Raw genomic sequence first — 22,937 nt, 5'->3', positions numbered from 1 at the left:
AAAATATATATATTTTTTTAAAAATATTTCTTTAATTACATTTTTTTTTTTTTTTTTTTTTTTTGTATGTGGGAAGAGGTGGGGCGGCGCCCCTAGCGCCCCTATGGGCCGGCCGCCACTTCTTCAGACCGATTATATTATCTGACTCCATAAATCACATAATTGTTTGACTAAAAAACTACACTTCCACTAACAATAAATGAAGTTCCCCTTTAAACACAGCCCCGGTCTTCTGACGGGGTCTATCTATGTAGGCTACTGGCTGGAAAATGTTGTGCCAGTCTCTGTCGCTCCGTCACTGTTCTCCTACTAACAGTCACTCTCTAGTTCTGCTGGGTTCTTGTTGACTTCTTCACTGGTTTGCAGGGTTGGGAGGGTTACTTTGTAAATGTAATCAGTTACTGATTACTGAATACATGGCTCTGAAAGTAATCCGAATACAGTTACAGTTACGTGTCTTAAAAAACGTAATCAGATTACTTTTAGATTACTTTTGGATTACTTTCTTTTTCCATCACAGATGGGTATGTTTTGGTGAACAGGAGACACAAAAAAGGAAACTGAACGTGTTTTTACTGTTTTAATGGCTTATCAAGAGCACAACTAAAACATAACATCTGAAACGATGCAACAACATAATACACTTTTTGAGAATGCAGCTTGGGATGTGAGGAGTGAGGGACACGGCTTAGAACGGGCGTGTCGCCTTCTGTCCTGTCAGTGTTGGCAGGACATGAATTAAAATGTCGAACTCGGACTTCATTTTAAGGACATTTCGGCCAAGGGTGTGTAGAGCTATATTTGTTTAAGCACCAGATTTGCAAAACAGGATACTCTGTGCACCAGTCTGCCTTGATCTATGAATTCATGTCTGTGACACTCACAGTATCTGCTGCCCACAGCTGTGTTATAGAAGGAAAACCTCCTTCACTTCATGAAATCTCTGCAGCACCAGGAGGCAGCGGGAGGGTTAACTCAGCCTCTGAGAAGCCGAGCGCGCAGTGCCTTTCACGCACCGCCTTCGCTGTGTTTACTTTCAGAATCATAAGGCTAAAGAGCGACCGCAGGCTGATGTGTTTTAACCACACACACCTCTACACATACACGACTTAAACGCAGACTTTTGTTCCTCCATGTTTCGTTGTTATTGTTTCACTGAGCGGACCCGCCCCTTTTTTTTCAAACGCTCCCTTTTTTGGTCCATCTGCGGCGGTAAAAGTTGTTGTGCGCTGTGATGATTCGGCTGTACCTTTAGTAATTAATATTAAATGTTGTGAGGAAATCTTTCCACCAATAATTCCAATAAGTAATCCAATAAGTAATCCAATAAGTAATCCAACACTTCAGGTTTACGAAAGTAACTGTAATCAGATTACTCGTTTTTCTAATGTAACGCGAGCTGAATACAGTTACTTGATTTTTGTATTCTGATTACGTAACGCCGTTACATGTATTCCGTTACAACCCAACCCTGCTGGTTTGAGACAAGCGACCCTATCGGACACCTCCCTTTGTAGCCAGACTTCACCACAGCAGAATCGAGTTTCTGTTTTCAGGTCTCAACAGCTCCACGTCAGGTGTATCGCCGCCCCTTGAATTGCAGTCGGTGTAAACAGGAGGACTTGGTAAGGATCCTCCGTCTTGGGCGAGTACTAGGTTTCCATCTTCATATTTTTGGGTGGAAACCCGTCGTCTTGACCTCACTAGCTGTGTGGACACAATAGTTTTCTGTGTAGGGGAACAACATCACTCGTAATCTCTTTCCTTCTCATAATTACAAAAATAGTCTGCTAAATGTTCTATTCTGTGGATGCTTTATGTGTAAATGCAAATGCTACTCTCGATTTTGTTTTACATTAAACATTAAACCTCTCCCTCCTGTGGTGACAGATATGGCTCAATGTAGCTGGATTTCAAAATACCCTTGTGCTGAAGATGCATCACCTGGGGGGTATACTACGAAGCAGGATTTTCGCTTAGCCGGCTAAATTCAGGGAACACTCCGGCTTTCCGGTCCTACGAAGCTGGTTCTCTTTTTAGCAGGCTAGATCTCCATGGTAACTTATGCTTAGCGGCTAACCTGGTCGGGACCAGGTTAGGTTGCAGGCTAAGAGCTCAACTCAGTGAAAGCACTGCCTGCTGACCAATCAGAGCTCAGTGTGCGGAGTTTAAAGCGATCAAGTCATATTACAGGAGAAAGGAAATACAGAAAAGCTGCCGTTGCAGGAAAGACGGCCGGCAAAAATCACCGACTGTGTGAACGTGAACATTAATAGAATATCACCTCCCATCTTCAGAGCAATCTGACTGTTATAACATTAGCGTTAAGAAAGCTTACTTAAATATCTGCCACAACATAAGTAACCGGATCAGAGTAACAATAAGTACAGTCCGCGGCATATCACTTCATAATGTATCATATATCTCCTTATCTGAGTCAGCTGAGCCGTATCTGGCCGTGCAACACTCAGTGTGTCACATACTGTATGCAGAAGTATTATTTTAAGCAACACATTAAGTTGACGAAACACTCGAGACAAATGTAATTAAAGTCAGATCGTGTTTTAGAGGGGGCAGTGATATCATAAACCTGTTAATGTACGCATTCAAACACTTTTTCTTTTGCCAGCTGTATTCACCTTGCAGGTGCAGACTATGTGGCTTTTATCCTGGATAAAGTGTTTAAGTTATGGATGTTTAAAGTTTAACTTCTTCATTTTTGACTAGTATTAAAGTTCACTTTTCATTCAGGAAGTATGACGCTGCGTTTAAAAGTTTGCAGTTAAAAAATATTCTGATGCTTTTCAAAGCGTTTTTACTTTATTTTCTCTTCTTAATACACATTAATTCACAACTACTTACATTTAGAATTTAACTCCTTCAGCCTACTTACAGCTGCACTGTTAAAAATGATTTGTTGACTCAACGTGACTAAGTCAAGTCATCTTGTTGCTGTGACTGAGTTAAGTTGTGTCAAGTTGATTCGACATTTATTGTCAAGTCTATTACACTTCAATACATTAGTTGTTACAACTTGTAGTCTGTTGACTCAACTTCATGTGTCAAGTTATTTGGACTAGAAAATATTAGTTAAGATAACTTAAGAAGATTTTGGTTAAACGTATTTGATTGAGTTCTTAAAAAGGTGTTAATCAAGTTGGTTCAACATGTACAACTTTGTTTTTTCAACTTATAGTACCAAGTTAAACACTGTTAAAAATGATTTGTTGACTCAACTTGACCAAGTCAAGTCATCTTGTTGCTGTGACTGAGTTAAGTTGTGTCAAGTTGATTCAACATTTATTGTCAAGTCTATTACACTTCAATAAATTAGTTGATACAACTTGTAGTATGTCAAGTTATTTGAACTAGAAGATATTAGTTAAGATAACTTAAGAAGATGTTGGTTAAACGTATTTGATTGAGTTCTTAAAAATGTGTTAATCAAGTTAGCTCAACATGTACAACTGTGTTTGTTCAACTTCTAGTACCAAGTTAACTTACCAGGACAAGCAAACTAATAGCTACAAAGTTATACGATACATCAACATGAGAACTAGCTTAGTCTAAATTATATTAACACATGGAAAAATAGCTGAAAAGATATTTCAATCAGGACTGTTATTACAATATCAATACCTGAAGAAATGAAGAACTCCAACCCACACACTCATTAACTGTTCAGTGTTGCTTTTTTAATTCAAATAAGTGTGTCAATGGATGTCAACATATCATAAAGACCTTCCTTGGGATGCAGACCAAATAAAAAACACCCTCTAACACACCATTGTTTTTGCTCTGGACTGCTCAAAAACTGAAATTACACTGTCCCATAGATACAACTGTGATTGAGTGACTTGTTAAACAGAGTAAGTGTTCAGGGTTGCTGCAGTAAAATGCATAGAAAATTGTATCTCTCTTAACTTAACTGTCAGTCAGAACATTAAAACATTCTAACAGTACTGAAATATCCACTCTGTTCATGGTTGCTGTACAACATAAAATACACACTAGTGTCTCTCTGACACTTCCTCAAAATAGAGCAATAGAAAATGAAAACCAAATAAACTGGTGTGACCCACAGAGGGGCTATACATTTGTTTTCCTCTTGGAACAGTGGACAAATGAAACAGTGGACAAAAAATGAAAATGCATCATTTGGGACGGATGCAGAGACATCTTCCTAGGCCATCTCTCTAACTGAGCAATATATTCTTCAGAGAGTGGACCCAGGGTGTGCACGAGTCCAACCCAATTCCCATGAACAGGCGCTGAATCACCTCAAAGGTGTATTTCAAGTCTTTTGGATAGTCAAGGTTCAACATGTACTGCAATCCCATCAGGTTCACAAAAGCATTGGGTACATCACCAAGGTGACGCATGACTATCCTTTCCTCGATCACGAGGGCGACATCGTTGTAGGAAGCTGGAAGAGGTTCCTTCACATCTTCAACGACTGCCCAGATGCAATATTTGGTATTGCACAAGCATATATATGTAAAACCATGTACAAATGTTGAACATGCATACATGAAATAGAAGAACATTATTACGATTTAACAGCTCTGTCAAGACTTTCAGAATTGGAATATAAACAAATGTACGTCTGGAAGATGCATCTAAAACATATTCAATCGGCTCAATCACTTTAAAATTATTCTTGTAAAAAGTTTCTCTTTTGTATTCAGAGCCAAAAGGTCCGCCCTTTGACAGGAAACTTAGGGGATTTGCTTTTTTAACTATCTCTGTTATAGCAGTGGTGACTGCACTATTTACTGCACAATTGTGGTTGATCAGTACACTTCCAATTATTTGTGGTGTGCACTCTTCCACAGCTGAGCTAATACTACATAGCTCGTTTATAATTTCCTGGGTTTTTGTCTTAGACACATGCAAAATCATTTGCATACGCAGTAAGAAAGATGCAACTTTCTGTTGAAACAAATCATGCAGGTCTTGATCCTCTATGTCAGGGGTCTTCAACTAAAATGCAACGAGGTCCAGTTAGAGAAAATCTCCCCATGCAAAGGTCCGGAACATCAAAATGTCTAAGTTGCTTCATGAATTAGTGTGATATATATTGAAGTGACCTGTAGCTTTATCAACGTCTGCATGTAATCAACAACTGACTGCCAATCAAATAAAGAAAGTACAATTCAAAAACAACAATATTTATTGTCAATTAACATTGAACTATACAGATATACAGTAAATACTGTGGATATGTGTAATGTTTAAATATTGAAGTTAAATGCATCAATGTGGTGCACTTTGAGAGCAACATTAAGAGATCTATGGATACATCTCTCAACACCCAGATGAAACAGAACTGTAGCATATTTTCCTTTTAGGATATTTTACAAATCACTGCCCTTTTAAACTCTATTCTTGTTATTTTTAACAACTTTTTTGTTGCTGTCATATAGTATTTTATACCTGTTTTTCATTTAGTCTCATTAATAACTATAATGATCATATCAAGGTGTGCCTTAACCTCACTGAGCTGAGGTTATTTGAGCCTCTCAGGAGATAGCTCTCTTCCACCTGGTTGTAGAAAATCTCTTTAAATTCGTTAGCATAGCTAGCTAACCAGATGCTAATAACAACAGATCGCCACTGTGCTTACAACTAAAGACACAGCCACGCAAACACTGCGGCATGTGTACGGCTCCTTATGGGTATTGCAATATTTTAAGGGCGGGAGCGGCGTTCCGGTGCTCAGCACTCCTTTCAGACGAGACATATACCACGTGAAGACCATAGACACGTTACGCTCGTGTTGTGTTCATGAACCTGTCCTTGGCCAGGAAAAACAGGTACTCGCTTGTTTAATTATTTTTGCGGTCTAGATTTCTTCTTCTTTTTTGAAGTGAGAAGTTGTCCGTCTGTCGGACTGACTCCCTCCCCCCCACCCCCAAAACGAAAACTCTTCGGTTATCCACGAATTACACAACTCAACCAAATCAGCGTTAAAAAAGTGGGAGGCGCCGAAAAATCCCCTATTAATGTATTGATTATAGCTCCGGGTCCGTATAGGTCTGCGTCTGGGTCCGGATCCGGACCGCGGTCTGCCTGTTGCCGACCCCTGCTCTATGTAATCATCTGTTGTTAAATCTAGATGGTCCGAATTTGTCTCATCAACATTCAACTCATTCAACCCTCCTTTGCTTTACACTATATACTCGCTATTTCACTCGGGCAGCTCTTAATTTCCAACCTACTGCTAGCTAGCTAGCTCGCTAACATGCTAACGTTTTTCCTAAAACTAACTAACGTTAAATATGAAATATGCATCAAAAGGTGTGGCGACAGTCAGTCTGAGACAGAGATTAACGTTAGAGGATTAATTTGCATTGTCTGCTGATGAACTAGATTACATTTGAATGTACTTACTTGATAACTCCAGACCGGGCTCTGAGCGAGGAAGAAAGATGGCAGCCAACTCGGATTTCAAATTCATTTCAGTTTTGGGACACTGCGTGTGACGTCATATTGCGGGCGCATGCGTGTTACATACAATGCCGAGGCTGACTCATGTTATCAATTTAATGCAACGGATTATTCTGAGTTTACAAATATTTTTCAAGTTGAAGTTTTTGTAACTCGTCTTAATGAGTTGTAATGGGCAGTGGGTTCACTCAGCATGATAACATTTGCCCATCTGACTAAAAACCAATATCCTTTTTAACAGTGTGCAGAAACCATTCAACTATTACATTATTCAGCTATGTCAGGACATTGAGGCTATACATGTTGTTGTTTATACCTTTTTTAAACCTTTTCTTTTTCCTACTCTTCCAGTTTAACATTGTCAAGTTTTCAACAAAGTCATTGCAATGCATTTGAGCTGTAACAATTTTGATTCAAATCATTTCACTTTTCTGCATTTCTCCGCTAAGTTCAGCAACACACTTGGTTTTTGTAGCTAAAAGCAGCTACAGAGACCATTCAACTAATGGCATATTCAGCCTTTTCAGCTAAATTCAGCAACAAATGTTCACAGTTTACAGCATTCACACGCATTTTCAGCAGGAAATGCATTTTCTAGTTCAATGAAGCTGTTTCTCAGGAGCCATTGAAATATTGTTACTGTTTAGACAATGGTTGTATCTAAATTCCCTGTGTTCCCTCCAGAAGGAGTGTCTCTCCCACACCTTTGTTTACTCGTGAAATTGTTGGGGAATAACTTGCTTAAGTATTCAACCTTTGACACAGTTCATCATTTTCTCTCTTCACTGTCTCCTTTCCCATGGCATAGGTCTACGGCCTTGGGTATTGCTGCTATCTCTCTTAATGAGGGGCAGCTTGGGCGCATTGTTGTTGCCAGCTTATGGCCGAGCACAAGCTGACATGAGATAGTTTATTGTTCAGGGACATCTAGAAGCCCTTCTTTTATCTGGAACGTAGGTTCCCTGGCGCACATTATTTTCTATGGACGACAGCTCTAGTTAGATTCAGGGTCCATATTTGTTTAGTCTCGCTGATGAAGAATGTTGATTATTACACTCTGAACTAGTTCAAACCTGGAACTACAGGAGACTTCTTCAGAATTGATTGTGGCATCTCAACCGAGTGGTCAAACCGTGGCCCGTGACATGTCTTGTGAATTTTCCGGCCGAAGCTCCAAATAAACCGTCAGTGTTTGACATCAAAGCTCCAGCTCTCCATCGTGTCTCTCTTTGAGTCCTGACTCCAATTGCTTCAGAAGTTCCCCCCACAGAAATCTCTATGTTTGTTTGTTTGTATTGGCCAGCACTGCAACACATTCTATGTGATATGCTAAGGGACGGGACATTTTTGACTCATCTCTAAGCAGTTGACCAATCACTGTCAGTATGTTTCTTTCCCTGCCTGCTGCCACTGTGTATGAAGGTAGATATGGTGCACTGTTTAAAACCTGATGTGAGCACTTGCAGACAAAAAATCTGAGTTTGTGTGCTTACATTTACACTTGTATACAATATCCACATAACTGTGAACCAAATTTGAAGTCACAGAAGAAAAAAAAAAAGTTTTGTAGCTTGTAGAAAAAAAATGAACTTAGTGATGAAATGCTCACTTGCAGAAAAATACATATTTTTTAAATATATTTTCCATTACAACTGCAACTTGGTTATTACAACCTCTCAAATCAGCCATTACAACTTGACGAATCTGCTCTGTGGCAGTATAAATCGACGAATCCGCGGTCTTGACTTTTGCTACACTTCTTGCGATAAATGTGTCGCAAAAGTAATTTTCACCTGTAGATGTGGGGGGGGGGGAGGGGGGTTGGAGCGAAGGGGCGGAGCTATCAGATGGACGTGGCTCGGGTGACTGGTGACTGCGGGGCTAACGGTTTGTGTCGCTATCAGTCCGCTGACATGGCGCATCAATCAACGGTACATTTTGCCCAGTATTACTTTGAATATTATTATTGTGATTGAGGATTAAATCCGCTTTGAAGACCACCGTTTTATATCGTGCAGTTTAGCGGCAAAATAACGTCAGTCAGCCAGCTAACGCTAGCTTTGTTGAGTTTATGCTAGCTAAACAAGTAGTGGTTTCTTTGTCCATAACAGATGAGTATGTTTTGGTGAACAGGAGACACTTCTTTTACTGTTTTCATGGCTTATCAAGAGCACAAACACAACATCTTGGTGTCATTCTGACCAGCTCTCTCATCTGCACCCACATAAAAAACATCACCCAGACTGCATTCTTTGTACTGTCTTAAAACCTTTCCTTAGAATATGTTATGAATTGTAAGGTGTCCTTGCGTGCTTTGAAAGGCGCCCCTAAATAGAATGAATCATCATTATTATTTATCATTATTATTTATTATCTGAAACGATGTAATAACTTTTAAAACTTTTTCCAGTCACTTGCCCCATGCATGCGTTCAGCAGCAGCAGGCCATTCACTTTGATTTTATCCCGTTATAAATGTCATCATTTCGACAATAAAGAAATGCTATAAACGTTATCTTGCACATTTTATCTAACCATCTCCGTTTCTAACTTTCGATATTATTTTAAAAGAGATCTCTCGCTCATCTGCGTGCGGGGGCGGGGCCTCACATACATGCTGCAGCGCCGTGCAGTGCACACAGTTCTGCTGGTAATGAATATTACATTTTCCACCAATAATTCCAATAAGTAATCCAAAATGTATTCACTTCAGGTTTACGAAAGTAACTGTAATCAGATTACTAGTTTTTCAAATGTAACGTCAGCTGAATACACATGTATTCCGTTACAACCCAACCTGTGTATATCTCTCCGGACTGTCCACCAGCAGATGAAAAACACCCACCTCTCCGCCTCTTCCAAGGGACGAGGGAACCGTGCGGCAGAGTTTCCGTTACGACGTGGGATGAGATGGAATTTAGAGTTTGGCGAAAAGTGCAACTCCACTGAATGCTGCAGGACTAGGCCTACATTTCAGAAGAAAATAACTCAAACCAACCTGTGTGAGCATTTGTATGGTTTGAGAAAATGACTGCAGTGCCTTCCAAAATAACGGAATCATTTATTATTAAAAAAACACAAGATCAACTCCGATGGATCCCCGAGGCTGACCGAGGAGTCCAGACCCTCTAAACTGGACCCCACAAAGGTGAGTTGGAAAATGACATCATTAATCAGCCTAATTAAGGGTAATTAATAACTGCAGATCATTATTAAATCTTATTTGTGTATTTTTCTGTCCGCATTTAATCACACGACTGCCCCCGCAGGCGCACACCTGTTGTTAGGATCATGACCTGCGGGTGACCGCTCAGAGGAACACCATGTTAATATCTGCAGCAGTGAAGGTGTGTGTGCGAGGAATACGGTTTAAAATAAGTCTCATTAATGTTTAACTTTAACTTTTTGAAACATCGAGTGATCCGTGTTTGATACGGAACGCTGCCCTGCTTGGAGATAAATCATTAAATTGTCCCTAATTTACGTTTTCAGACAAATGATCAAGATTTGAAATGTATAACGCCACATACAATCTGAGCAGAATGTATTTTAATTGGAATACACAAATGCACTAACGACTGCACGCGATGAGGCGAACTGTTGCATTCATTTAGATTCTGTCACACTGATGACGAGCAGCTCACAGGAAGTGTGTGTGTGTGTGTGTGTGTGTGTGTGTGGTTGGGATCGATGTGATGTACTCGACCTGTGAATGGGACGCCAGCCAGCCACCGCATCTCCATCTCCACCCTCCCGTTGCGCAGCCTCCACCGCGCTCCCCTGCTCCACACGGTGGCGCATGCTGTTGCGCAGCGCACTGTGAGCACAACCCACAGAAAGACATGTGTGTCACCCGCATCCTATCTGTCATTATTGCCTCTTTCTCTCTCCATTATTTTTCTGTCATTTCGTATTTGTTTGCATGTCTCTCCTTTTCTCTCAGTGTCTCCTCTCGCCTCTCCCGGTGTGTTCCGTGGGGCTGAGTCTGTCATTGGGACTCACTAATGAGCTCCATTCTGCCTCCCCATAGGAATGTTTGCACTGGAGAGGAGTGAGTGAGAGAGAGAGCAAAAGGGGGCAGTCACAGAGCTGGAGGGTGGAAGCCAAGGAGTGGAGCTGGAGAAGATCGTACCTGCTGCTCTCACTGCTCAAATATTAACAACGGGGTTTGTGGGAACCGATGCCGCTGCTCTGGGACGATCCCAAAGTGAGTAGGCAGCCGGGGGTTTGTGGACACAGTGTGCCGCTGCATCTGAGAGCCTGATGGAGGAGGGGGTAACAGAGCCCGAGCCTCAGGCAGTGGAGCTCACCGGCATGCCCCCAGGAACCCCCTCGGAGGTAAACGGAGACTTACCGGGCAACCCATACCTGAGGGACGGGGCGGGGGTGATGGAGAGTCCGGTGAGGGAGCCTGCTGTGCTGCAGTATCCTGCCGAGTACAGCCAGCAGTACGGGTAAGAATCAGCATGGGAGAGACACGAGAAAGAGATTGTTGCTGCAGCTGGAGGAGTGTGTGGAGAGGGGGACTTCAGTGGGACCCTCTCTCCGTCTCAACAGCGTTTCACAGTCCTGGTTTGATGAATTGCCTTTGGCTGCGTTGCTGCTGCACAGTCCATCACATCGGAAACTCATTTCATCCTAAATTGCTGTAACAGAAGGTTCAAGCACGTCTTATTGATCCATTATTTCCCCCTTGTTGTTTAAATGACAAGGACAGGTGTGTTGTCCAACTTGGTGTTATTTCACACACCCTGCGCACCGTATACGCAAGAGTGGTCTTCAGCAGTTTGCTAATAAATACATCTCAATAATGACTTGATGAAACTGCTAGGTTTTTACATTGGTGTTTTTTTAGTATCTCGTGTGTGTGTGTGTGTGTGTGTGTGTGTGTGTGTGTGTGTGTGTATGTGTGTGTGTGTGTGTGTGTGTGTGTGTGTGTGTGTGTGTGTGGTCTAGCATTACTATACTTGTGGGGACCTAAATCTGTTTACACAGTCACGTGTGGGGACTGGCCTCCCTTATGGGGACAAATTAGAGGTCCCCATAAGGGGGATCATTAATTTTAGGGTGAAGACTTGGTTAGGTTTAGGGTTAAGGGTAAGGGTAAGGGTTAGGGTTAGGGTTAGGGTTAGGGTTAGGCATGTGTTGGTTATGGTTAAGGTTAGGATAAGTCTCCAGGAAATGCATGTAAGTCAATGTAATGTCCCCTGAAGTGATGTATACATGGTGTGTGTGTGTGTGTGTGTGTGTGTGTGTGTGTGTGTGTGTGTGTGCGTGCGCGCGTGTGTGTGCTGCAGCGACAAACAGTATTGACAAAGGATCCCCGAATGTACACAGATCCTCACGAGTGGACAGAGACATCCTCTGCCTCACTACGTGATAACATCGCCAGGTGTCAATACAATCCCAGTATGGCCATAACACCTGCCTTCTGACTTAATGTAAGGTTTATAGGTTGGACAAAAGATAACCTTCTTGTCTGGGTTTTAACTATGCCCTCATTTTCTGACCTGGCCATTTTGGCAGATTGTGCATTATTTAACTCAAGAAAGCATGTTGGTGTTTCTCTCCGTGGAACCTCTTAAAGAATTATTCTAATGTGGCCACGCTTGAATCTGTGATGTCATGGCATGTATTTCTCTTTTTAGGCAAACATGGACAGTGTATTTTCATTGTATAGCATATTTGCGATTATAGTCCGATGTATTTTTTGTAGAGGATGAGTTCTGAAGTCTCCCAGGCGGAGGTCAGAAGCCGCCCTGGGGTCTACTTGGTGGGTGTATTCTTTTATATTGTCACTGTCCAGGCACCTCTTCTAACCTATAACACTCGTGCTCAGGAGATGATAGATGTTCAGGCTAGTTGTCATCACCTGCTGCAGTGTCTTTCTGTCCTGGGCCGTGCACATCCCATTCCACTTCCTATTGTTTCCCGTGTAGAAGCCTTTTACTCGTCCTATGTAAGGTTTAAGAACAAGAAGCAGGGAAAAGTTGTCATGCATCCTTAAGAAATACAGCGGTTCGTTTAGCTTATTGGAGATATGTGATTGCCATGTTACCGTTTCGTTTTTTTATATGTTTTTGCACTCGCATCTCTGGCAGTGGTAGCATCAGCAGTGCAGTGATTCCGAGTGGATACCATTAAAGAAAGCTCACCTTTCTCTTGGTTTAATAGTCCTGCGTGTTTTCCTTCTGATGCAAAGTTACAGCATGCCAATGTGCCAGTGTACCTTGAACGGGGCATATCGTCCCACTTGTAAATGGTGGTATTTAAGTCAGGGCTGGTGCGTTTTCTCAACATATATTTGTGTCACTTGTTGTGGCTCAAGTGGTCTGAAGACATTAAGCATTCCCAAAGCTTTGGATTGATCAGTATTTTCACTTGATGAAGTGCCTTTCTGTTTCCAAGGGTCCGGGTCGTTTAACCACAGCTCTGTGTGTCATACTGATCCATTATGGTATTATAGTCTCCAGAAAGGAATAGGAATGAGTTCATCGTGCCTTTTCCACCTGTTCTGTCCTGTGGACATGCATGATTTAAATGTCAACATGTAAACTGCTCTTTCTTTAAGGTCAACGTGTTGCGATTAGTCATGGCTTCTTTGTGTTATCCTTGAAGTTTCAGTACATGTAGTGCTTTCTCTGTAAGGAATGCATTCAACGTCAGTCCAAGTGGTTGTATTGATGCGTCTGCTGTAATTGGGTTCAGTTCTGCTGTGACCTTGTTTTAACAGCAGTGGGAAGACTTGACAACACTATAATGATGCAGTAATAGTTTGTTTACCGTCAGGCTACCTTGAAATAGTGCTATTGTGGGAGTCCGGAAATACTTTTAAAAAAGAAAGCAAGACTTTATATGTTATCAGTGTTTGTTATTTTTCTTAATTTAGGGTTAGGGTTAACGCTCTTAGAAAACAATACACCGCTAATGTTCTTCCCTTGTGAGGCAGGATGTGTTTATCTGTCTGGGGAGAGAATGCGTCTCTTGAATAACATTGGAACAATTCAAGATCTGATTATAAAACTTTACTGATGTGAAGTTGAGATCAAAATAAAGGTAGGGGGCAACTTGACATCCCTAGCTCTGATTTGGTATTCTGGATGAGTTTGGTTAGGTTAGGGTCTTCATCATTATCATCATCTTCAGAATGTAGTCATTATCAGTACATCTAGCAATGTGTGCTACCATCCTATATGCCTTTTGTTGGACTTAAAGGTCCCGTGTCATGACCATTTCTACTGATCATATTTCCATTGTTGAGGTCGACTAGAATAGATTTAAATTGTGCAATTTTCCAAACTCACATTGGTTTCTCAAACAGCATCTCTGTATAGTCTGTGTATTCACCAGTTCTTCACACTCTGTCCTACACGGCTTGTTGGAGCTCCTGCCCTCCCCCCTCCCTGTGAGCCCAGTGTGCTCTGATTGGTCGGGGCTCGCTGCTGCGAGGAGCGGACAGGTTTCCGGGTCGGCGATACAGCGAAACTCATCCTGAGCACACACAGACACTCACAGCCGAAGTAAAAACAATAAGTGTCGCTTGATATTGAGTTTAGAAAAAGGTTTCTAACGCTGTGAGAATGGGTCTGCGGAGAGCATTCCTCCGCCATCCCAACTCGTCTATTACCAACCAGGGAGCTCTATGCAAGTCAATGGGGCTCCCTGTTAGTTAGCCAAGGGATCCTGGTGTGGGAGGTGCTCCGCGGATTGGTCCATTTGGGCCAATCCGGTCATGTGTTGTTGATTTGGGTGTTCACACGTCACAGAACCCAGGAAGCAAACAATGGAAAATGAGAAATCTCCAACGAGGCGTTCTGGGGCAGCAGACAGGTCTTCTCTGTGTGAGAGCTTTACTCGCTACAGGGTGTACTTTGAGGGTTTGTGACTCTGCAGACCGTTTACATGCATAAAAACCTTCATAACACAAGGGGACGGGGAATAACCGGAAAAGCATCACATGGGACCTTTAAATCTCTTTGAGCTGTTAAAAACAGAAGTTTAATATATTTACTTTTATGTATGTAAACTTGGATAAGTAGTAGAAGATGGGTCAGTGTATGTTTTGGTCCTTGGATATTCTTTTCACAAATGGATATTAAAAAACGACTAGATATTTAATTTTCGTTTTAAAATTGAAAAACCAAAATTGAAATACAAGGCGTTTTTCTTTATTATGGTCAAAAAGGGATTTACTAAATTTAAAAAAACGGGATGATTTTCTACTTCTCAAAACAAAAAATAAAATCACTAGAAAACAGAAACAAAAAAATATATTTTCATATTCTGCTACCGGAAGTTACCTGATGAGGACGGTCAATCCGTGTATCTACGGTCCATTTGTTTTCTCAACGAAAACAGCCAAGACACATATTGAGCCCAGAAAATGAATGTTGTTAAGGGCTGTAAATATAATAGGCCTATGTCTAAAATGGACAACATGGTTTGGAGATTTAAACTATAGGCCTACAGCGATTATGCACTGCGGTAAACTCAGCCTGTCTGTCGAGTTTGTTTTTTCAAATCAACTGCTCTTCATTTTTTTCCTGCTATATTCAATGAGTGCGACAAATATTTGTTACCACAATTTCTTAATAAACCTGACACTGTTGGACTCGGTATTAGTTTGACTGCTACCAGAAATGAAGTGAAGTACTTTTACTATGTACTTTGTGTGTAATCCTCAATCCTCAAAATCCCCTCCATAGTACATAATGCATGTTTTCTGCTATATTTGATGAGTGATACTTGCTGCTCGGGTTAACTTTGATCTAAACATTTGTAGAATACTAAGAGCTTTATTGAGTAGGGGTAACTGTATTAAGGGTTAAACTCATAACTTTATAACTTAGGGTTTAATGTAATTGTAAACTATTGTGCCACTAAAAAGTTTCATTAACAACTCAGGAGTGAGCCAGTTTTGATTTCCTATTGAGGCCCATCAGCTGCAGAGAGTTAACTAATTAAAGGGACGTGGCCCCACAGCTGTGAGAACTCAGAAATCAGGTGTCCATTTTAGGTAGCACTTTCCAGGAGCGTCAGCTTCAGCGTCAGGCAGACGAAGACGATAGAGTCCTGTTGGAGTCACGAGGGAGGCAAAGAGGATGTAAATCCTACTTTAAATGAGCTAAGTATCGCTGGTGTTTTTATCCACTTGCTAAAAACACGTGTATATTCTCCATTCCTGTTCATGTGTCTTCTCGCAATTATCAGTGGCCCCGTGCATCTCGTAATCGTTATAACCGGCCTGCTCTCGTCTATCCCACGTGCTCCACTGATATCCAACATCTAGTTTCAGGCGGCCTGTGGAACTGCCAGTCAGCTGTTCCTAAGGCTGACTTCATCTCTGGCTACGCCTCCCTGCAGACTCTGGGTTTCCTTGCTCTCACTGAGACCTGGATTACTCCATCCAACACATCCACCCCAGCAGCTCTCTCCACAGCATATTCCTTCTCCCATACACCCAGACCCACTGGCAGAGGAGGTGGCACTGGTCTCCTGCTCTCTCCCAAATGGAGCTTTTCCCTCTTCAAGCTTCCTAACTTCACTCCTTCCACCTTTGAATTCCATGCCGTCACAGTAACCCATCCTATACAACTAACCATTGTTGTTCTCTACCGTCCACCAGGCGCCTTGGGGGACTTCTTGGAGGAATTAGATCTTCTCCTCTCACACATCCCTGAAACTGGTGCTCCCGCTGTACTTCTCGGAGACTTCAACCTCCAGACAGAGAAGACATCTGAAATAACATCTCTTTTAACCGTTTTTGCTTTCTCACTGTCTCCATCCCCACCAACTCATAAAGCTGGCTAACACTAAACAAATATCAGTTCACAGACATTTAATTTAATTTTTACAAGTGGCATGTTTGTATTGAACAGGTTATTTAACAGTGGAATAAAACTATTTTATAGTATTGGAAAGCACGTAAAATGTGTGTGCATTGAGATTAACCATTAGATGACATAAACATGAAGTCATGAACACTAACCCAGACATAGTTGTCTAACTTGAACCTAAGACACTTGTAGCCAGTCTCTGCATTCCACTTATTCCACAATAAGGGGAATGTCAACACAGACACCTGTCTGACACCTGGGGCCTATACTACGAAGCTGGTTCAACCAACCTGGATATGTTTGAGTTAGCCGGTTGGCCTAATCCAAAACATACGCGCTCTCGCTAAACGGTCCTACGACGCTGGTTATCAAGTGGATCGCTCAAGCCAGCCGTGTCCTATCTAGTTAGGTGCGCGTTCACATAAAAGGGGTGGTATCTGGAGCATTTGACCAATCACAAACATGGAGAAGCGTACTGACAGCGCAGCGTCATACTTCCTGAATGAAAAGTCAACGATAATATTAGACATATGAAGAAGTTAAATTAAATATCCATGACTTAAACACTTGATCCAGGATCAAAGCCACAGAGCTGCACCTGCAAGGTGAATACAGCTGGTAAAAGTGTTTGAATGCATACATTAACAGGTTTATGATATCACTGCCCCGTCTCTAAGACACGATCTGACTTTAATTACATTTGACTCGAGAATGTTTCGTCAACTTAATGTGTTGCTTAAAATAATACTTCTGCATACAGTATGTGACACTATGAGTATGTTGAGTGTTGCACAGCCAGATACGGCTCAGCTGACTCAGATAAGGAGATATATGATACATTATGAAGTGATATGCCGCGGACTGTACTTAATGTTACTCTGATCCAGTTACTTATGTCGTGGCAGATATTTAAGTAAGCTTTCTTAACGCTAATGTTATAATAGTCAGATTGCTCTGAAGATGGGAGGTGATATTCTATTAATGTTCACGTTCACACAGTCGGTGATTTTTGCCGGCCGTCTTTCCTGCATCGGCAGCTTTTCTGTTATTTCCTTTCTCCTGTAATATGACTTGATCGCTTTAAACTCCGCACACTGAGCTCTGATTGGTCAGCAGGCAGTGCTTTCACTGAGTTGAGCTCTTAGCCTGCAACCTAACCTGGTCCCGACCAGGTTAGCCGCTAAGCATAAGTTACCATGGAGATCTAGCCCGCTAAAAAGAGAACCAGCTTCATAGGACCGGAAAGCCGGAGTTTTCCCTGAATTTAGCCGGCTAAGTGAAAATCCTGCTTCGTAGTATACCCCCCTGCTGTTCCTCAGCGCCGCTCCCCCTCCCTCTCGCTGAAATTATGAATGAAAAGCGTATAGTAATCATTAGGGATGTAACGATACCAAAAACTCACGGTATTATAATATCGCGATAAAAAGTTCACGGTACGATATTTATCGCGATATTGAAAAATAAAGAAAAATATGTGCATTTTTTTTTTTTTTTTACTTGAATTGTTTTTCTTTATTTAATAATAAATCTGATTTGTACAGCATTTTAGTAGGATAGTAGTATTTTAAAGTGTCAACAATATAATAATCAGACCCTGCAATAGAATAAATCAAGTTTTTCAAGTAACTCAACTCTAACTCACTCACACATCGATGATCTCAATGGGACCACCTGGTTAAATAAAAGTTTAAAAAATATATATTTTTTTTTAAAACGACGGTATTGAGACATTTATTTACCGCGATATTCGATATATTGTTACATCCCTAGTAATCATAGATAACACGGCAGGGTCCGTGACAGTTTGTTTTCATCTGATTTCAAATAAATAAAATAAAAAGTCTTGGTTTTTAGAATATTAAACTTGTTTCGCCAAATTCAGATGATAAATACAACTTTAAAGCTTGTAAAGGCATAAGTACAAGCGGTAACTTAACGTCACAGCAGGCATAACAACAGCCGGTGTTTCTTGTGAGTGTTTCCCCGGGAAACAAACACAATACACACAAACGCGTCACAGATTAGTTCGCGGTATTTGGCTGCCGAACGAAATCATGTACGCAGCTCTCGACGTAACTAGGAGTCTATTGGACAAAAAAAATCAAACAAATCAAAACCTCTGAAAAAAGAAAGGTGTCTCTCAGAATCGAAAGAGAAAAACCTATGGGAAAAACACAAAAGCATTGTACACACTTTAAAACAATACATGTCGTATAAGGATGTTCCCTGAAAGATTGTAAAATGTCAATGAAGATGTCAGACCTAATTTGTTAATAATTACATATACAATACATGGAATTTGTGTGTGTGTGTGTGTGTGTGTTCTGCGTCCCCCTGGCCAGTACATACATTATGTGGCCCCCACCACCATCCAAGTTGCCCATCCCTGATATAGATATATCATATCATTGATGCAGTCTTTCTGAACACTTTTCAAATAAAATACTACAAATGAAGAATATTTGTAATGTTCTGCACCTTAACCAGTGGTGACCATTGCATGTATGATATGTGTAATCAATGTGTATTTGTAAAAGCGCTTTGAGCATCTGGAAAAGCGCTATAATAAATGTAAGGAATTATTATTATTAACTTGAATTTGAAAACACAACTTTATTAATACAGCAGATGAAAAGATTTGCGGAAGGATACATTCTTCATGGGCTTCAATGGCTCAAAAACTTAATAAAAAAAAAAAAATAATACTTTATTCCGAGTGTTCTTGCTTTTCTCTTTGGAAGTCATCACATAACGGCATTGTAATACACGGTTTGGCTGCATTACATATTACATATCTGCCGTAAATATTTATAGAGCCCTGATGAGAAGACCTTTTGACAAACTGTAAGAAATGCCGCCAAAACTGAATACGTGACGTGGATCATAAATATATTAGCAATTAAACAACATCTTCCATTTCTTTTCACACAATACGTCTCCTTGCAGTATCAACACCAATTCGGCTGACTTTTATATTTGATCCAATTGGTAAATAGGTTATATAATTTTGTAGTTTTTAAAGATATTATTTACTGAACTACCTTTCCAACTCCTCATGCAGTTGACTGTTACAGGTCTATACAGGTTCATGGTACAATGCATAAGCTTCAAATGGAGAGACTGAAACTGTATTTTCCTTTACCGTTCTGTTTTAATTTCACAATAAAGTTAATAGTCATATTATGATGTTTTATTAACTACACCACTGTTTTTTTAACCCGCACCGCCTAGTGGTTAAAGCACGTGTTACGTGCTCCTCTCCTGTTTGTCTCTTTGTCTCCCTGCTGCACAGACAAACCTGGTCCGCCCCTGGCTCCGCCTCCCCCAGGTGTCCTAATTACGTTCAGCTGGGGACTTGAAAAGCAGAAGCTGGAGGAGAAGAGTTCTCATTCATAACACTCCGTTCGATGTCTCACAATGGGATGCGCCTCATCGCGGAGCAAACAGAAGCATCAATCTCATTACGCCAATCCTGATTGGCTGGTGATCTTGACGTCAACGTCAGGGGAAATCACCCCCTATAAGTAGCTTGCGCCACGACGCATGCGTCATTCAAACACCTCTTCTCGCTTCAGAGCACATCTCTAAATGGTAGCCGGGCTAGCTTAACAGTCCACAGACTGAACCAAAGCTAATTTCGGTCGACGGGCGTTAGCCGGCTACCCTATTCTGCCTCGCAGAAGAGTACGATACTAACACACCAGTTAGTATTATAGTCAACCTCGCCGTTCTTCCTCTGGAGTTAAGGTAAGGTTTTGACTTCAAGTTAGCAACACACCAGTTGCTAGCTTGTATTTTTTCCCCTCACTGCCGACACCACGGTAGCGAGGACGCTTTTTTCTTCTTTCTTCCGCGGAGGAGAAAAGGATTACAGGAATATTACCATACCAGGTAATATCCTTGAGAGAAAAAGACCCACGCTGTCCTTTTTTCCCCGGATTAAAGACAGATCGGTAAACACTTTTTTCTCGACGTACCTGTTACGAGCGGGCCCTCTCCACGCCTCACGGCGAACGAGATGGACGCCTCTCTCCCTCACACCAGAGGAGTCAGGAATTCGGAGGCTCGGCGCTGCGGTTGCGGGTTGAAAGTGTCAGGCACAGACTCACACCAGATCTGTTCGTCCTGCCTCGGGCTGGAACACGCCCAGGAGGCCATTGACAACCCCGGCTCGTGCGGACATTGTGCCCGCCTCACCGTGAAGAGCCTCCACCGAAGGTTAGCACAACAAGCTAGCCTGTCGGGACGGGACCCCCTCATGTCCACTGATCTGCCGACCGGCAATCAAGACACGGGGGCGTCTGCCGCAGAGATGGAGCCCCTTACTGCGGTCTGGGGCTCACCGACAGCGGCACCCGCAGAACCCAGAATTTCGGCCAGCAGTCGAGGAAGAAGAAGCGAGCGGCCTGACAGCCCCTCCTTCTCCCCTCCGTGACAGAGCTGGAAGTTCTTTCCCCGGCTCTAAATGTGTCCCCGCCGCCTCGAGAGATGCCTCAACGTCATCCTCAAGTCCGCATAAAACACATGTCACATCTTTCTTGTCTGAATAAACCATTTTCCGCTGACGCATCCAGGCTTCGGCCAAGGGGCGCAGCCCAAAAAAATGAAAAGAAAGACAATAAACAGTCCGTTAACTATAAATCCCCTTCTGAGAGCAGCTACGGCCTCTCTCAAAAGACGGATAATAAACGGGTCTGTGAAGGCACCACCGCCGCACGCATGTGCAGTGCTGGTTGGGGCTTTAAGGGCACCACCGTCACGTGCATGCGCAGTGCCGGCTAGATCTGTAATGGACAGCCCGCCAATTCTTCCCCTTTTAAGAGCAGCTACGGCGCCTCTCAAAGGACGGATTATTGACGGGTCCGTGAAGCCACCACCACACGCATGCGCAGTGCCGGCTGGGGCTTTAAGGGCACCACCGGCACGCGCAGGCGCAGTGCCGACTGGAGCCGTGAGGGCACCACCGGCACACACATGCGCAGTGCCGGCTGGAGCTGTAAAGGCACCTCCGTCACGCACATGCGCAGTGCCGGCCGGAGCCGTAAGAGTGACATCCCAGCTGGCTCTAAGGAGCATACAGCAGGAGATACTCACGACGTCTGCCTGGGCTTCTCAAAACAGTTATAATTTATCTGTTTTCACAAACCCAGTGAGAGTCAACCCCAGTGAGAGTCAACCCATATTCTGGAGCGAGAGGTTCTCTCTCTCCTAGAAAGAAGGGTTTTATCTATAAAGCCCACCGAGCGGAGTCAGATTACGGAGGAAAATGTCCTCGTAAAGCACCCGCTCAACATGGGCCTCATAAAAAAAAACAATACCCCGAACACCACGGAGTACGGAGAGTTTTGGTTATTATGAAATGCGTAGTGGCACTACACCCGACTTTTCCAGTGCGGGACGCGCCTACGGGTGCAGTCCTTTCACGGAAGGTGGTCACCACGGACGCAGGTCAGACGGGCTGATAGGGTATTTACGAAGGTCGCCCGGTGAGAGGTCTCTAGAACAGAGACTTCCAGCGGGCACACGTAAATGTAAATTAACACGTTCCCCACCCTAAAACGCTTCCTGCCTTCTCTCGGAGGACACCATGTCCTCGTGAGGACAGACAACACGATATCGTGTATGAACCACCAGGGGAGGTTGCGTTGTCTCCAGTCACACACACTGGCACACAAACTGATCCCGTGGAGCGGCAGACGTCTCCTCTCTCTGAGAACGACACAGGTACCGGGAGTGATGCACCTCGGGACAGAATTACTGTCAAAAGGTGCACCACTCTATGCAGACTGGACTCCTCATCCAAGGATCGAGAGTCCGCTGTGGGTGCGTTACGGCGGAGCCGCGTTATGTCTGTTCGCAAGAGGAGAAAATGCTCAATGACAGCTGTTCTCTTTAATGCACGATTTAAACGCACTGTTAGGCGGGGACGCACTCGTACACGATTGACCTCCGGGTCCTCTGTACACGTTCCCACCCCTGGTTCTGTTCCCCTTAACTCCGGCCAGAGTGAAGGAGCAACGCCACACACTTACTCTGATGTTTCCACCCTAGCCCGCAATATACGGGCTGGCGGGGATATATCAGCTGTCAGCAGTCATGGCAGCCCCCACCACGCAGGGACAGATTGTCTCAGGCGGGGGGGGCGATCCTTCACCCACGCCCGGAGCGCAGGGCACTATGGGCCTGACCTGTGAGTGGTACAATCTGAATACAGTGGGACTCCCTCAGAAGGTGATAAACACTATTCAGAGTGCGAGAGCTTCCTCCACCAGGTCTCTTTACGACTGTAAGTGGAGGGTGTTTGAGGAGTGGTGCCTTCAAGAAGGACACATCTCTTTTCAATGTCCTGTCGGGGTGATTTTATCATTTCTACAGGACTTGATCGAAAAACACAGAGCTTTCTCCACGATCAAGGTGTACCTGGCTGCTATTGCTGCATGCCATGTGGGCTTTGAGGGTAAGACGGCTAGCCAACATCCTTTGGTTTGCCGTTTTATGAAGGGAGCGCGCAGGCTCCTCCCTGTCTCCAGGTCGCTGGTGCCCTTATGGGACCTGGCAGTGGTTTTAAATGGGCTCAAAATGACCCCATTTGAACCCCTGGAAGGAGCTGACATGAAACATCTGTCACTCAAGACAGTGCTGTTACTGGCCC

The 22,937-nt window shown here is 42.9% G+C and overlaps 1 protein-coding gene across 1 annotated transcript in view; it reads left to right on the top strand.

Annotated features, from left to right (window-relative positions):
- The first annotated feature begins 10,416 nt into the window (after positions 1-10,416).
- The window catches only part of LOC117456877 (calcium-binding protein 8-like), a 201,904-nt gene continuing 189,383 nt past the window's right edge, over positions 10,417-22,937 (top strand). Inside the window, exon 1 of the mRNA XM_034096726.2 lies at positions 10,417-10,903. Within this exon, the coding sequence (XP_033952617.1) occupies positions 10,713-10,903 (191 nt within the window). The 5' untranslated portion in view covers positions 10,417-10,712. The remainder of the gene's footprint in view (positions 10,904-22,937) is intronic.

The sequence above is a fragment of the Pseudochaenichthys georgianus genome, chromosome 13 (assembly GCF_902827115.2).
Source record: "Pseudochaenichthys georgianus chromosome 13, fPseGeo1.2, whole genome shotgun sequence".
NCBI classification, from domain to species: Eukaryota; Metazoa; Chordata; class Actinopteri; order Perciformes; family Channichthyidae; genus Pseudochaenichthys; species Pseudochaenichthys georgianus.
The sequence above is the reverse complement of the archived record's forward strand: the minus strand, read 5'-3'. Positions and strand labels throughout refer to the sequence as shown.